A 17,072-nucleotide genomic window follows, 5' to 3' on the forward strand; every position below is an offset into this window, starting at 1 on the left:
AAGTTAATGCAACATAACTTTAGTATAATCATGATTGTAAAATAATTTAAATGTAAAATAATTTGAACCCAACCATTTTTTAAAAATACATGATATACTACAAAAAGAGTGTCAGAGCTATAAATAAAGCATGTTATATAGACTGAGGAAGGATATATACATATTGTCATTGGGGGGAAAAGTTTGGTGAGACTGTGCAATTTACTAGTTATTAGCTTGCTTGTATTTTCAGCAGTTCTAAGCTTTTACATAAAACATCAGTTGTAAACTCTATGATTTATGAAAACATATTGCTTCTCTTCCGTTTTGGGCAGTGTAATTCCGGAATGGCTATAGACATGCCTTAAGAAAAATATTAATAGACCCTTAGTATACAGTGCATCTAAGAATAGCCCATTGTCTCTTCATTGCTGCAGGTCTATCATCTCATTTATTGGATGGTATCATTTTACTGAGCCCGGTCTGAAGCAGCAAACATCTAACCTAGTTGTTCGCTTTCATAGCAGCAGTAACAGCAGCGGGAGCTATCATCTGATAGTTTGCTTGCAGCCGGTTCAAGTTGGCAATGTCACCCAAGCTGATTTGAGACGCAGACATTTTTGCTGACTGGAGTCAGGCTATCTTTTCCAGTTTGCTGGAATAGACACAGACACTGATTGGGTCATGCTGAAAACATTCCAGTCCTATGAAGCAAGTCTGTTTGTATATTTTAGGTTTGGCAGGACTAATGAATTAAAAATCTTGGACTCTTGACAGTTCACCGCTTTAATAATGCCTCTGATGGAAGGATTTTTTGCCCCATTAAGCATGACAACACTGTAATCCTTCGTTGTTGGAAAGGAAGGGAAGGGAAGAAACGGTGAAATTGTGAAGGGAAACGGAAAAGGGTGGTCCCCAGGGACTGAAAAGCCTATGGGAAGTGCAGGTAGCAGCATGTTGCCCTGACAGCTGTTTCAACTTCTCAGACCTTGTCAGTTGCTGCTATGTAGCAGGTGCAGCCTTTTCTTCTATTGAATCTTTACTCCATAAAGGCAGCGACAAGCCAAGGCAGTGGCTGGCCCTGGATTATACAAGTGCAGACACTACTAAGTGAGGTAAGGCAACAGGTGTGAAAACTGAACTAACTGATTGAGTTGTAACCACACTTAACTTGAGTTCTGTTGCAGATTTTTTTAAAAAAAATAAGGAAGGATCACTCAGTTTCACAGGCAATTGAATTGAAGAACTGTTTCCTTGGGATTTTTTTTTCCAAATTGAAAGCTTTTAGGTTTCATCAAGAGAGAGGGAAAAGGGATATATTTGAGGCAATTCTTTTTAATTTAGCTCACTGAAGCTGTTCACACAGAGAATGTTGTGAATGAACTTTCCATCCTTTCTTTGCATAGATTCATTTTGTTTCATTCTCTGAGAGGAAGACCTTTTGGGATTCTTTCGTAAAGTACAAAGAAAACTATATGTATGTATTGTGTACAGGAAAAGTATTTGCCTTTCTGAAAAGTGGAAGACCAAATGTTTTAAAAGAAACTTACATTACCAGGATAAGAGAATGGATTTTTAAAACAAATGGCTTTGCTACAAAAACATTTTAGCTTTGTACTCAAAATCATTGTGCTTTTTAACATATAATTTGTTTCATAGCTTGATCACTTTTTAACATGCCTTTCATGCATTGTTCCAAGCTCTCCAAAGGATGAACACAGGAGACTCGTGGAGGGAAAAGTGATGATGATGTTGGTTTTCCAAATATATAACCTTTCTTTCATTCATGCTTTCTGTCTGTTTTGCAGTAGGTTAGTTTGGCCACAATACTGTGAGCAATAAATTATGATTATGTATCTATACCATCTCAAATGCTTTTGTGATTGTAAAGAAGAGAAAATAAAGCAGTACTGTATTTAAACTCAATAAGAATATTTAATCAGACATGTATAGATATGATTTTAAATAATTGATAGTAAGCTAAGTGATGCATCAATCATATTTATTATGCAGTTTTAATAGCCTAGTAGTTAAGCTAAAGGATATGGATATAAGTTTGGTTTATTTGCATTGACTAAGGTATAACTTGAGTTCCCAAACCTTTATATGCAAGTCTAAAGATTTTGGCAAGCTCTCTTCAGAACTAACACTGTTACAACCTGTGTTTGTGTAGCTATTAGTGGATTTAGATATTGCTGTGATCATCTTACAGCATCTGAGAGATATGGGACATATCATAGAACTTCTCACAGCAAACATCTTTCAAAACAAACAATGTACTTACTGCTTGTGCTTTAGTAGACCAGGTACACTAACTTTGGTAATTTAGGGTATTGCATTTTAATAGTCTAAATGGGTCACTTTGAGGTTGAACACAATTTGTTCAATGTGTTAGTCTTCCGGAGCCTGCAAATTGCATTAGTGTGTCATCCTGAAATGAATGACAACACTCCTTGGCTTAAGCACATGTTTAAATGCTTTTCACAACTAGGATAGTGTTACAGTTGCTAGATAAATGCTGAAAGAACAAGGTACATTGGAAAATAGACGTGGGCTGGCCAAATTTATGCCTACTACCACAACATCCTATGCCGTTAGAGAATGGTGTTAAGGATGTTTTTTTAGGTGAACTAGTTCTTGCTATCAAATGTTTTTGTAAGTGCTTCAAAAAATGAAATATAAAATACAATGGCCATAAGACTGCAAAGTCCAGACTTTCCGAAAGTTCTTGCAGTTTTAAGAGCTGCATTTATTTTTTCCAGGTGAAATGTTAAAGGTGAATCTACCCAGTCTGCACTTTCTGAAACAATGTGTGACCCAAAATTTGGAGATTCTTCTCCAATTTTTGCAATGCAATTCTGCACAAAAATGCATATATTAGGGTAAAGTAATGAAAATAACATACAAAACTGCATTGTATAAAGGAAAATTGCTTTGCAGAATTAAGTGCATTAGTCAAAATTGCATAGAAAAATAGGCTTTTTCATTTGGGTGTTTTGTCACAAATTGATAGGAAAATGTGGAGCTGAACTTAAGATTGGAAAAATGAGAAACTAAAATTGACAGATTCTGCCATCTCTACCAGTGATGTTTGAACAAACCAGTCCCCTGCTATTACATTAAAAGTATAGCATTAGAAGGAGGCAGAGCAATGAGTTGTTTTTTCCACCAGCTAAATGCCATACTAACTACAGGACAGGCCAATGGCGGAATATAAATGCACCTTGCTTACATTGCTGAGTATGTAATTTACAACTGACTCAGTAGATTGAATTCTTTGTTAGCCACTTAATATTATAGCAGCAGTGAAGTAGTAATAGATTTGTGGGGAAATCTGGTATCTGTATACAAATCGCAGGGTTTCTGAACAGATCACTCTCTGACCCAGTAGTCACATTTTCTGGAATGGTGCTCCAAATGGTGATAATCGGCTGCAATGAGCAAGTAAGTGGCTGGCTTCAAACTTAGTAAACTTATTTTATCGTGGGCTCATTTAATGTAGAATTAAAACAAGTTAGTTGCACTCATGAAATCTGTTACAGGCATATCTGTTTGTCTAAAAATTTACAGTGTAAGCATCAGAACATCTGGTTTAAATGTATTTTAGCTGGCTTTTTAGAGTTGGGGGGAGGATCTCTGAACTGTGGGCCACTCTTGGTCTGCTGGGGGGATCTAAGTTAGCCCGTGAGGTCATCTTTCACAAATCACATCCACCAGCTGGTGTCACTTGGGTGGAAGGGCAGGGTAAGTAGGGAACAGGAGCACACAACTGAGCAGTGCTCGGTTTGGCAGGATTCCATACAGCCTCCTTCGTTCAGGAAGGGGTTTGCATTCAAACCTCAGCTAAAACAAATGTGTCCGTCCCCCCCTTTGTTTAGCAGGAGTTTCTATTCAAACCTCTTCCTGATTCAGGAAGGATTGCATCAAAGGCCCTGCTAAAATGGAGGTGGGAAACCTTAGTTTTAGCAGCATCATGGGGTCATCAGGTGATTGCTGTCCAATCTGGATAAGAATGTGGCCCTTGGAGCTCAAAAGGTTCCCCTGCCATGTTTTAGAGGATGCAGGACAACTCATTTACACTGAAATAGTGAGAGTAAGGTGAGCCACAGGCCATTTGTAAGATGCATGGCTCCCAGGTTCCAGGCTCAGTGCCCTGTTTCTCTGGTTAAAATGATCTCTCCAGTGGCAAACTTGAGATAGACCACTTCCACAAGCTTTGGAGAGCTATATATATATTCAGCTAGATATACCAGTGATCTAACCTATTGCAAGATAGCATTGTATATTAACACTGCCAATTTGTAAGCAAAACCCATTTGTAAAGCAATGGGCTGTTTTGTGCCAAAGAATTGTTTCCCTGACTTTTTCACTGTCGTTTTGTTCAGTGGGTGTTCTCCACTACCTTCGTTGATCAATCTTTGGTTGTTGGTGGTAGTGTTTTTAAAATGCCTTAAATTGCACAAAAAGTTGTAGAAATACCTCAGATGATAATGCTTAGAAAGGACTGGTCACAGATCAATTATGCATTTCCACATGCCTACACCCATTTTGTAGACATATATAATTGCACTAAATCCTGCATTGTCCTAGGAAAAGCCAAGAATGGCAGCCAAATACATTGAGTTTCTCTGAAAAATTGTCTTGGCTAGCAATTGTTCAATGGAAGACTTTGATTTGCCTGGAAATATATGATGCCTATTCTCTGCCTCTCTCTGTGCATTGTGGACCTTATGTGTGAAAGAATCATGCCAGGGAATTTACTTGCAGGTAATTATGCTTTGCAATATTCCTGAACTTGAAAAAGGATTACATCAGAGAAGTTATGAAGATATTTGAAGAACATTAAAATCACAATGCATTGGCTTCTCAAGACCCATAAATTATGCAATATTTATATTTTACAGCTGGAACACATAAGTAAACGCATAGGCTCAAGTGCCCACATGATCACCACCGCAAGGGTACCTGCTGATAAACCGATACGAATTGCCTTCAGTCTAAATGACTCCACAGGTAAAATTCAAATTTATTAAGGTTCTTTGTCCTGGTTGTCCATTATTGCCACAAATTGGTACTTCAGTGTTACAGTTTGATTTTTCTTAGGTGTTTGAAATGATTTGGTCTCCATATTATTATTATTATTATTATTATTATTATTATTATTATTATATTTATATATTGCCCTAAACCCAGAAGTCTCATACAGCCATCAAGTTGTTATAATCTTATTAGCAAACCTGTTTTGTTGAAATTGTTTACCAGAGCTCTTACTTGCAACAACAACAGAAAGACACAAGCCTAGCACAGCAGCAGGCCGACATTACAGAATTCTACGTGGATCTTTAGAAGGGCAACTGAGAGAGAGAGAGAGAGAGAGAGAGAGAAAGAGAGAGAGAGAGAGAGAGAGAGAGAGAGAATGAAAAAAACGAGATTGGGTAAAAAAATACCTTCCTGACCAAATTGAGGGAAGCTCTCAGGAAACAGCTGGTCTGGATTGTATGTTCCCTCAGAAACAAAAGAAGTAAAAAGTTGGTTGACATTGTTCTTTATATTACTGCTGACTATTTGTTTAGTTTTGCAGCCTAAAGTGCAGGGTGGGAAGAGAGAGAGTTCTGCCATGTACGTGTTATACTCCCTCTGCATAATTTATGTGGAAAAGTTGTGTATGACTTAGTTTTGCGTGGACAGGCGGAGTCCCCAGATCCCGAGCGGTCCCCCCCATCATGTGGAATAATGACTCAAGACAACGTGCTATGGGATTAAATTGGCCACAACTTTATTAAATTTCAAATGTGGGTAGACCTTGGCTCAGGCATTGAGCGTTCTCCCTCCCCAGTCCCCAGCCGGGGACCTAGGGAACTTCAGGGTTATCCAGTGGGGGGGGGGGGATGGGCCGGCTCTGGAGAATATATGTTCAAGCAGAGATAGTCGCCCCCGTAATGCCGCCGCTGCTGCAGGGGAGAGCAATGACGACCTTTCGGTCAAAGCCTCCCTTCAGAAACCCCTTTAACAGGGAACCCTGGTATCGCCGCCGCAAAGAGGAAGATGGACTAAAGGATTCCGCCCAATGCCTGATACCGCCAAAGTTGTGACGTTGTGCTACGGGAAAGGCGAAACCTGCCAATGCAGGGAAATTCCTTTCCGGCCCTTTAACAGCGACCTTAACGTAGCAGCGCCCGCATACCTGTGAAGGAAAAGTTAACCTGCAAAATAAGACATTAACTGAGGGTGGGTAGGGTGGGAGAAGCTCTGGAGCCAAGAGAGGATTCCCAGGTAAGATCCTCCCTCTATTGTGTGGGCAGGTAATCCCTCCCCTACCTGGCCTGATCTCCTTAGCAACGCTTCCCCCAGGTGGGATTGGACAACTGACTGGAGTAGGTGGAGACCTCCAGGTATGCCACCTGAGCGAAGGCAAAGCCAAGCCTAACACTGATGGGGCTGCTCCAGAGCCAGGGGCTGCGCGCGTCCACGCAAAGGGCGCCCCCCGTTTTATGCAGGGAGCGGTCATTCTGAAGGTTTTATAATAATTGCTGCATTAACCATTGGTGACCAAGATTAATTTCAGGTCCTGAAAGGACTCCTGTACCTTTGAGTACCTGTGAGTGAAACTATTATTTATTTATTTATTTATACATACATACATACATACATACATACATACATACATACCCCATTCATCTGGTTGGGTTTCCCCAGCCACTCTGGGGATAAAGCATCAAGCGTTAAAAACTTCCCTAAGCAGGACTGCCTTCAGGTGTCTTCTAAAAGTCAGATATGCCATTTGGTGTTTTGTTCTTTTCTTTTTGTTTAGACTATAAGCTTCAAGGCTCAGTAGAGCGATCGCCTCGGGCAACAGATGCTACTGGGTGGGAAGCAGTGGGACATCAGAGCTGTGCATGCTGCTGACCTGTATAGCCCTTAACCCAGCCTTTGGGTGTAGTGCAGGATGTTGTCCCATCACCAGTGTTGAAGTATGGTTCAACTGCCTGCTGGCTCAGCTCCCACCCCTGCTGGAGGGGTGGAGCGGTCACTTTTCCTTTGCCTCAGGCTGCAAAATTTTATTGGGCTGGGTGTTGCACTGCAGTGGACTAGAATGAGCAGAAGACATGGCTTTTTGGTCATGGGTAAAGCAGGGAAATAGGCTAAACAAGTTTAGGTGGCTCCCCCCCCCCGCCCCCATTGCTCTTATGGTTAATGGCTAAATCTGTTTTAAAATTTATTTTGCTCTACCCCAGACCATTATTACAACAACAGAGTTGACAACTTGATTAAACTCTACAGCAAAGGTGGGAACTAGTGGTGGTCCTGAGGTTGTTGAATTACACTTCTCATGTCCTTGACCATTGGCCATGCTGGCTGGGGCTGATGAGAGTTAGAACCCAACCAGTGGTTCCCCACCTCTGTAGACTATAGCTCATTGGTGATGGAGCACATCTTTGAATTCAAAAGGTACCAGGTTCAATTCCTGGCATCTTGAATGAAAGAAATATTGGGTGGCAAGTAATATGAAATACCTTGTGCTTAAGACCTGAAAGAACTGCAGTCAGAGTATGTAACTCTAGGCCATATCAGACAGCTCAGACCATGAGATCAATCAGGAGAGCTTTGCTTGTAGTCCTGTCAGTGAGTATTGCTCTCGGTATTTGAATGGTGGGCAGGGCCTTCTCAGTAATTGCACCCTGATTTTGGAACTTCTCCCTTTAGAGGCATGGATGGCACCATCATTGCTGACCCTCTGTCATCTAGTCAAGTCCTTTCTGTTCTCTGAGGCTTTTAGACGAGTTGTGTAGCTAAGGTTGCCATATTTCAAAAAGTGAAAATCTGGACGCAAAAGTTGTTGAAACAAAATTAAGGATTTTTTAAATAGGTTGTTGAGCTGGGCACTGTTGGGCACTGTTTCTGGACCGAATCCCAGCTACCCTTTTCTGCATTGTTTATACTGGTTGCTTTTATTTTAAAATGTATCTGGTTTTCATCTTTTTTTTATTGTTAAAAACCACTTTGAGACTTTGGATGAAAAGCGGTCTAAAAATCATATAAATAATTTAAATTTAAAGAATTGGGTAAAGTCTGGCCTGTCCAATATAATGCAGCTTTCTATGCTTAAAATGTTCTTCATAAATTGTATGGAATTGGATATATACCACTGATGGCGATCCCAGGTTCAATCCATGGCATTTCCAATTCATATACAATTAAATTAAGCTAAAGGGTAAAGCAGGGAGTGGGTGGTGCTATGGTCTAAACCACTGAGCCTCTTGGGCTTGCTGATTGAAAGGTCGACAGTTTGAATCCCCACGACGGAGTGAGCTCCCGTTGCTCTGTCCCAGCTCCTGCCAACCTAGCAGTTCGAAAGCACTCCAGTACACGTAGATAAATAGGTACTGCTGTGGCAGGAAGGTAAACGGTGTTTCTGTGCGCTCTGGTTTCCGTCACGGAGTCCCGTTGCGCCAGAAGCTGTTTAGTCATTCTGGCCACATGACCCGGAAGGCTGTCTGTGAACAAACAGTGGCTCCCTCAGCTTGAAGTGAGATGAGCGCCACACCCCGTGGTCGCCTTTGACTGGACTTAACTATCTAAGAGTCATTTACCTTTACCTTTTTTACCACTATTAAATTGTTAAAAATTTTGTGTTAAAGAAATACTCTTGTTAGAAATTAAAATAGTTGTATGGGCTTCTTGAGTTGCCAAAACAAGTATCAGCATCCAGTATCCTTGTCAAAATGCTTTATAACTACCCAGTTAAATGTTCTTAGAGCAGCTGTGCTACGAATGTGACTGGAGTCATGTGTTGTCTTTCCTTTTGGCCATTCACTGTGACTCAACTTTCTTCTTTAAGAATATTTGGTTTGATTTTTAAAAAATGCATAAAGGGTTCTGTTGCAAAAAGTGAAACACTTGCAACTGACTATAAAGATGTTGCATAAAATTCAGAAAGTAACAGCCCTTATCATAAGCTTGCTTACTGAGAACTCCAGTGTTAATTATGAGAAGGTAATTAACATGACCAATATTTAAATAGCCACCCTAGAAGGATTAGAACTACAGTGCACAACATGTAAGGGATTTAACCCTTTCTCCTCATTATGGTCCTGATGAAAATCCCATCAGCACCAATGAGTACTAGGGCTGGAGGAGATTTTGATTGGGACCATGAGATGACCTCCCCTCCATGTGCTATTTAATTTTTTAAAACTGTCAATATTAATTGCTTAGGCACAATTAGCATCACAACTAGTTGAGGCTTCTGAAAATAGACCTAACAGCTGTAGAGAAGTAGAGCAGACATACTTTCATCTCTTTGGAATCAAACCTTTTCGTTGTGGGGGGAAATAGTTCCGGTTTGCAGCAAAAGCTACTTGTGGGTGGTGCTGATTGGCTATTGGTCATTACATCACAAAGAGCACCCATCCCCAGCCCCTTGGGAATCCTTTGAGCAGCTTGTGTGAAAAGAACTGTTTTGAAAATGTTTTCTTTAAAACAATTGTGCAAAGGATCAAAGCACATATTGGTAAACATAAATGTAGTACTTTAAAAAAAGCAAAGAAAGCTTGCGCCTAGGGATGGAAAAATTTGTAAATTTTGGATTCTCTCTGTTTCCCATTTTTCCAGGCTTGAGTCAGTTTCTCTGCAGTTCCGCATCAGCTTGTGATTTATTTATTTTTTAAAGTTGTCATGAAAATTCATCAACATTTTAGTGTTAATTTCTCCAGATATGCACATTTTTGCAAGCAAATTTACCTAATGCAATGCATTTTTGAATGTTATTTTAACTAATATGTTCATATTTATGCCTACTGTCCCCTAATATACACATTTTTACACCTTATTCGGTTATAGAACAGCACTGCAAAATTTGGAAAAGTGAGAATTGCGAGTGAAAGCTGTGTTTCAGTTTGCATACTGTGATTTAGGGCTTATCCACACTTACCTTTGGTCCCACTCTTTCCATCCAGAAGTCCACACCTTAACTCTCCATGTCTCAGTGTTTTTTCCTTTTGTCCTGAGCTTTCCCCATGAAAACCCACTCTTTAAAGTTGAATTGGAGCAAATGCCAGTTCGGGATTTCTGTGGATTGACATTTGCTCCGAGCTTTAAAAAGTGCATTTTCACAGGGAAAACTCTGGAGAAAAAAGGGGTGTGCTAGGATAGTAAAGGGACCCCTGACCATGAGGTCCAGTTGTGGCCGACTCTGGGGTTGCGGCGCTCATCTCACTTTATTGGCCGAGGGAGCCGGCGTACAGCTTCCAGGTCATGTGGCCAGCATGACTAAGCCGCTTCTGGCGAACCAGAGCAGCGCACGGAAACGCTGTTTACCTTCTCGCCGGAGCGGTACCTATTTATCTACTTGCACTTTGACATGCTTTCGAATTGCTAGGTGGGCAGGAGCAGGGACCGAGCAACGGGAGCTCACCCTGTTGAGGGGATTCGAACTGCTGACCTTCTGATCAGCAAGTCCTAGGCTCTGTGGTTTAACCCACAGCGCCACCCGCGTCCTGTGTGCTTGGATATGGAGCTTTAAATTGCAGGCTATGCCTGGAAGGATTGGAGGAAAGGTAAGTCTGGATAAGCCCTTTGGGAGTTCTGCATTAAAATGTCAACCCAACTGCATTTATCCCCCATACCTACTTGCAGTCCACCTGGAACACTGGCTGGAAGAGCAAGTCTGGTGTCTGACTCAGCAGCTGACTTGATAGAATGACTATTGGCATCCAAATTCCAATACCAAGAGGAAGCTGGATTGACCACTGTAGCCGAAAAACCAGCTGCAACTCTACTTTTAAAATATTAGGTCTGTCTTCACTGACACTTCTTGCCAAGCATGCTTAGAATTGCAGGTTTAGGACTTTTCCAGACTCTTCATGGACATCTGTGGGAACCTTTCTAGGACCAGGCAAAGCATATACATACATAACCAGCACTGTTTCTGGTAAACCTAGTGACTACCGTAAGTGGCAACAAGGCTTAGACACCAGGTCTACTAAGCTGGGTAGACCTGGCTTCTGAAAAACCATACCAAATCTAATCCTTCAGTGTTTCCTAGTAGGTATCTATTGCTCATCAACAGGAAGACCTGGTGTCCAGATGACATCCTACCATCTATGGTGAAAGCTGTTAGTTTTGTCCCTGGCTCCTTTTACCTCTCCAGCCTTTAATTGCACTGGGTAGATTCACTACTGCGCAATTACAGCTACATTAAAATCCAGGAATGCTGAATTAACAATAATAATAATACCTTTAACATAGGGAGGATTATTTCCAGCCATACTTGCCTTTATTTCTTGAAAGAATTTAGTAGGCCAAAGAAACAATAGACATATCACATTGTGATATTATTGAGCCATTTGATATCATATCACATAACATGCATATAAATAAGCCAGAGATATTTAGATTAAACCAGATGCAGGAAGAATAAAGCCTTGAGCCCACACCAAACCCACCAAAGCTTTCCCCTTAGCCCAAGCAGTCTTATGCTGCCTTGTGGCAACCAGCCAGGGATCTAGTCATTCCATTCTCATTCCAGGAGAAAAGGAGAATGTCACCACTACCCAGCTGTCCACTCTTGACATTCTGCTATAGTAATATTTGATGGTCCTTCCTCTTTTGTCCTCTGGTGTGATCCCAGAATACAAACTACATGTTCTGACTATCTCAGTATGAACTGTATTGATGTTGCCTTTTTAGCTCCCTGTCCCTAAAAAATACATGCAATTGGCAGTCAGGAAAAGATCAGGCCTCTGTTTGCATGTACTGTAAGAATAATAGAATCATATAATTGTATTGTTGGAAGGGACAGTCATCAATTCTTGAGATGGGAAAATGCATAGAAGAACTTGACTTCAACAGGCAGCAGCACACGCCATGTTCAAGCCCACTGAAGTAACGAGCTGAAGCAGAGAGTTGTACTATGTGAAACCATAAAGGTCTGGAAGGTTTTATCTGCATACTGTTGGCCTTCCATACATACATACATACATACATACATACATACATAATTTTATTTGGATGCCGCCTTTCCACAGTTCAAACCATGCTCAAGGCGGCTTACAACATAAAAAATACATAACTGCAACATAACAAAAGTCACTATAAATAAACATTAAAAAATAGACAATTAAACCAAACAATTTTCACATAAATCACAAGATCTATAAAAAAAGATACAAAAAACCAGCAGCAACAACCCTGCCCCCCCCAAAAAAACCCAGACACCCCAGCCCAAGTCTATAGCTAGTGTTTATCTATGACCTTTATGGGTCTGGATCCCTTATTTTTAGGGGAAATGGATGCAGTCATTAGGCTTAGACTTAATGGAACCACTGTGTCATTTTTTAATATATATTTTTAGATTATCTGTAAAACTGTGAGAAAGTACTAAGTTGAACTTCATGATTCCCTAAGTCCAGTGGCATTTAGTGCTGTCATTCAATGGGCTGCTATCCAAGAAGGCAGCCTCAGGCTTCTTCACAACTGTACGTTACATATTTGATGTGGTCAAATATGTGGTCATGTGATGGATGAAGCCCTAAAGGTGATTCCATGTACAGTAAAATCATTTGCAAAGAGCTGCAACCCTACGCAGACCCCCCTACCCCACCCCCCAAGCAAAGCATATCCGTTTCTTCTAATTTCTATTGTAGAGCCTATGCTCTACAGGGGTTGGGAACTTTTTTCAAAAGAAGAGCTGCATTCCCATCTGGGCAGTCTTCCCAAAGGCCACACGCCAGTGATGACCAAGGACAGAGGCAAATGTCAAGTTTTACCTTGTACATCAGGTTGGTTTACACACCCACACCCACACGCCCATCTCTATCTTCCATCCATGCAACCAGAGTTCAAAGACACATTCCAGCCAGACAAAAACACTCAAGGAGGTTGTGAAGTAGGGCTGCTGAGAGCTATGGCCTGAGGAGAGTGGGTGTGACAGAGTGCTAGATAGAGGTGCCCGGGGGCCATATTTGGTACTCAGGTCCGTCCCCCGCTTCTTTAAGTAATTGACCATATATATGTTTGTATAGATGGGAAACAAATATAAGCATGCACGTTTTTTCTACGCTTTACATCAGCTGATGATGTAGTCTGTCTCTTAATAATTGTTAAGATTTGAAAATAATAATTTAAACTTGTTTTCTTTTCAGATGATACACCCCCTGAGAATGCTTTTCCTTTGGCTTTTCCAGATTTAGAAAAGCAGCTCCAGGTGACTCTTTTATTTAATACAAAAATCCATTGTGTGAACTACAATTATTTATAACTATCAAAAATAGACTTCTGCTGTAGTGAGTGATTGTAGTGAGTGATTGTCAATGTATGTACTCAAACTATAAAAATGAAAAGCATGGAAATATAGGCTGTTAGACTTTTAAAATATGCCCTTGTGAGTTCCAAAACTTCCCTCTTCTCTTCACATAGAAAAAGACCACATGTTTGGCAAGTTGAAAATGCTTTATTTACAAACTCTCCAAAGCTCAGGTTCATGTGCCTTTCCATGCAGCATTTAGAAAAGTTGCACAGGCAGTAATATTCTTAAATTATACTATTGGTATAGGAACTTAAGAGACGCTTGTTAGAGCCATGTTGAGCTTCTCTGAGCTTCTCTGGTAGACTGAGGTACAATAGTAGGCTTGATTACCTTTCACCCAAAGTGAGGAGAAGTGACCTAACCAAGCCTGGCAGGACAACTTACTCTGTGGTATTAACCCCTTCATGCATTAATTAGACTTAAGTATGTTGGTCACATGAGGCTGGTTATCCCACATTTATAAAGTGAAATATCTCTTCCTGAGACAATCGGAGGCCTTCAGGTAGCAAAGAACAAAGAAATTTCATCCCACCTTGAGCAGTGTTAGGAGGTGATTAATTTTGAAGCAACCTTTCCAGACACCTCAAAAGATACCTTTCATCTGACTCAAATTCTTTGTTTTCTTTCTCATTCCCCTCTGGATCTTTCTTCCAGCCGCCATATATCTCCATCTCCATCTTTTCACCCCAAGAGACAGCAGATGGCAGCTGTAAAGTAGTTCTATGCTGAAATCTGTGCCCTGATTTCTCCCCCACCCCCAATCATCAGTGAAAGAGGCTTCCAGTGTTCTCCCTCATTATCAGGGCACTTGAGCATTTCTTTAGAATGTCTGTTAGCTTACCTTTTCATTGTGAGGGGGCCAAGGGTGCTGGGTGCGTTATTCTTTCCAGTAAATATTTCTCCACTACTCTGCATTCTCCCAAGCTGCCTGCACTTCTTGATCTAAAAAGGCACATGGGAGTAGTTACTCAGGCTAGCTTTCCTGGAGCTTAAGTGAAGCACAGGCACCCAGGAAGTCTGCAAAATGCGGTCCTCTGATGAGATGATGTGCAGAATGAAAGAAAGGATACTTCACCCACCTCAGAAGTGAGGTGCTTCGCATCACCTATGAGAATTTCATTGAAATCAACTCTCCCATTTTATAATTTTTGGACACAGTTTCTTTTATCATTGACCAACAGAGAATAGTTTTAAAAATGCAGGAGAAATTCTTGGCTCCACACTAGTTTAAAGGTGAAAGGAGCAGAAGGCGAGGGACAGAATCTTTCACCCACCCAGAATTTCAGTCCAAGAAGGGTGAACTGCCTTTTTTATTTTTTTTAAGAAAAAGTAGATGGAGCTGCAATTCAGCTCATGAATTCTACAGTGCAGTCCTATGCATATTTACACAGAAGAAAGTTCTGTTGCAGCTGTAGTTAAACAGTGTCTTTTATTCCTTCCACATTTTAGTACTGAATCCAACCCTTCTGCAGTAGGAGAAATGTTGCGTAAAGTTAATAATGATGAGCAGGAAAAGGGAGAAGCCCTGAGGTCCGGAAAGGCAAGGGGTCTCCCTTTAGGAACTGAATCTGTGGTCCATTAGTTAATATTTATTGGGGGAAGTGAATGGCACTGTTACCAACACAGTGCCTGTGGTTATATCTGCAATGTATGCATGCTAATACCAGTCAGCTATGTATACGTATATTGTATGCTGCACTATGCAAGCAAGAATAAGATTTAACAGTTTTAAAATTATCCTTACCAGCCAGGTATAATCTTTTAAATTTGCAGAAGGCTTGGAGAGACAATAAAGTTTCCTGTCATCAACCTTTTTTATATTGTTGAACTAGGAGCAGCCTAATAAATTTACATAAAAAACATGTCCCAGTAAGGACAAGAACTTTGCTGAATATAGACGGCTTGAAGTACATGTTCAAGTGCGTCACTAGAATAAGAACACAGATCCAGACTGAGATCATGCATCTAGAAAAAGAAAGAGTGCACTTTCCACATTTGGTTATTTGCAGCAAAGGACCTCTGCTCTTTTCTCTTTCCTTAAATAAAATCTAGACTAGAAGCTTTCTAGCAAACATTAGTTCAAAATGTGGAAATTCTGCTACCCCACCTCCCATCAGTTTGGTCCCACTTGCTCCCCTTAAAGCTGCCTGGTCAAAATGTTACAGTGACAGTAGGCATTTTAACCAGCTGTCTGTAGACTTTGCAGTGTGATGTTCTCTTTGCTGGCTCCCTTGCCTTGCATCTTCTAGTGGGTACCTTTGGTCCCTAGGCCCCTTTCACATAACATTTCCCACCTCCCCATGGGTCATTTCGCATGTTACCAAGTTTCCTGCCCAATGTACACTTAAGCAGTTGCTGCCTGTATGATAGCAAACATGTATTTGCCACAAATAAACTTTGCATTTCTCAGTATTCACTTGAAACGCAGGGGCCATCACAGGTGCTCAAATATGATGTAAAAATCTTGAAATGCACATTTGTAAATGAAATGAATATAAAATAATGCATCTCTTTCAGATATGTATGCTTCTTCAGTCCATTTTATATATGACATTTAGAAATACAGAAGAAACGGGTGTATGTCAGGCTTCCTCAAACTCGGCCCTCCAGATGTTTCTGCCTACAACTCCCATGATCCCTAGCTAGAAGGACCAGTGGTCAGGGATGATAGGAATTGTAGCCTCAAAACATCTGGAGGGCCGAGGTTGAGGAAGCCTGGTGTATGTCGTAATGCAGAGCAAGTATTTTGTTCTGAATACACCAATCAGGCAAATGTGTATTCTATCCTGTATTCCTCTTTCTTTGTTTTCTGTGCCATGGGATAGTTTTCCCTGCAAAGGAAAATAAAAAACAGTGACAGAGAAGGTTTTAGATAATTAATAGAAGTCTGATTTATAAGTGCTGGGAAACACAGTTCTTACATGTCTATTCCAGTACAACCTGTATAATCTAACAGTCATTTGCTGCCTTATGATCTTGTGAATGGTTCAATGCAAGTTCATATGTGTTTGGAAGTATTTAAAATTTTCTGAACATGGTTTTGACACAGATGAACCTGATCAAAACAGGACAGCTACATGCTTTCCACCTCACATTTAGATCTGACTATGGTAGGGGACAGACTAAATTGGACGGGCATCTCTAAAGATACAAGATGGAGGCCACTTGAGCTATTAAAATTTCAGTAAGCAGTCCATGCAAGTGGCTGACTAAAAATGACATTGGGGGAATGAGAGGCATGGAAAGAAGGAAATGACAGATTTGTTAGACAGATGGGCTGCCTTTCTCTTTATAGGAGGCCAGGGGTGGATGGAGAAAGACACAGGCTGCCTAAATCCAGAATAAAAAGTTTTCTAGTTTTGGAAAGGGGATTTACTGAGAGGATAACAATAGAAACATTCATGAAAGCCTGAACATATTATAAGGCAAGTTGAGTACTGGGCACAAACCAGAAGTATGCATTTGGTTACTTTTTAAATAGCCAAGAAAACTATAGATGGCCATTAATCGAAATCATGCACTAATTAAGCATAACATCAAGCCTATGTTTATTTTCACTATCTTTGTTTCACACGAGAACCAGTTATCAGTTCCATTTGTTCTTTTCTCTTACCCCCAGATTTAGCTTTATATTTGGGGACACATTCATTTCCCCCCGCTCCCTCAGCCAAAGCACATTTAGCCTCCTAAGCCCTCACTGTAGAACTATAGTCTCACATTTTCAGAATCTCTGTTATGTTTATCCTGCCCTTTGTTGCTATTTTTTTAAACCTGTCCTTACCCTTTA

The 17,072-nt window shown here is 40.7% G+C and overlaps 1 protein-coding gene across 3 annotated transcripts in view; it reads left to right on the plus strand.

Annotated features, from left to right (window-relative positions):
• MAP3K7CL (MAP3K7 C-terminal like) overlaps positions 1–17,072 on the plus strand; it is a 40,253-nt gene that overhangs the window by 13,276 nt on the left and 9,905 nt on the right. Inside the window, exons 1-3 of one of the 3 annotated variants that reach the window (XM_028726993.2) lie at positions 608–1,094; positions 4,884–4,992; positions 13,122–13,183. In XM_028726993.2, coding sequence (XP_028582826.2) covers positions 4,923–4,992; positions 13,122–13,183 — 132 coding nt within the window. In that variant the 5' untranslated portion in view covers positions 608–1,094; positions 4,884–4,922. Of the gene's footprint in view, positions 1–563; positions 1,095–4,883; positions 4,993–13,121; positions 13,184–17,072 lie in introns of those variants that run through there. The other 2 variants (XM_028726994.2, XM_028726996.2) reach the window with 2 other exon arrangements.

Source organism: Podarcis muralis, chromosome 4 (genome assembly GCF_964188315.1).
Source record: "Podarcis muralis chromosome 4, rPodMur119.hap1.1, whole genome shotgun sequence".
In the NCBI taxonomy this organism is placed as follows: domain Eukaryota; kingdom Metazoa; phylum Chordata; class Lepidosauria; order Squamata; family Lacertidae; genus Podarcis; species Podarcis muralis.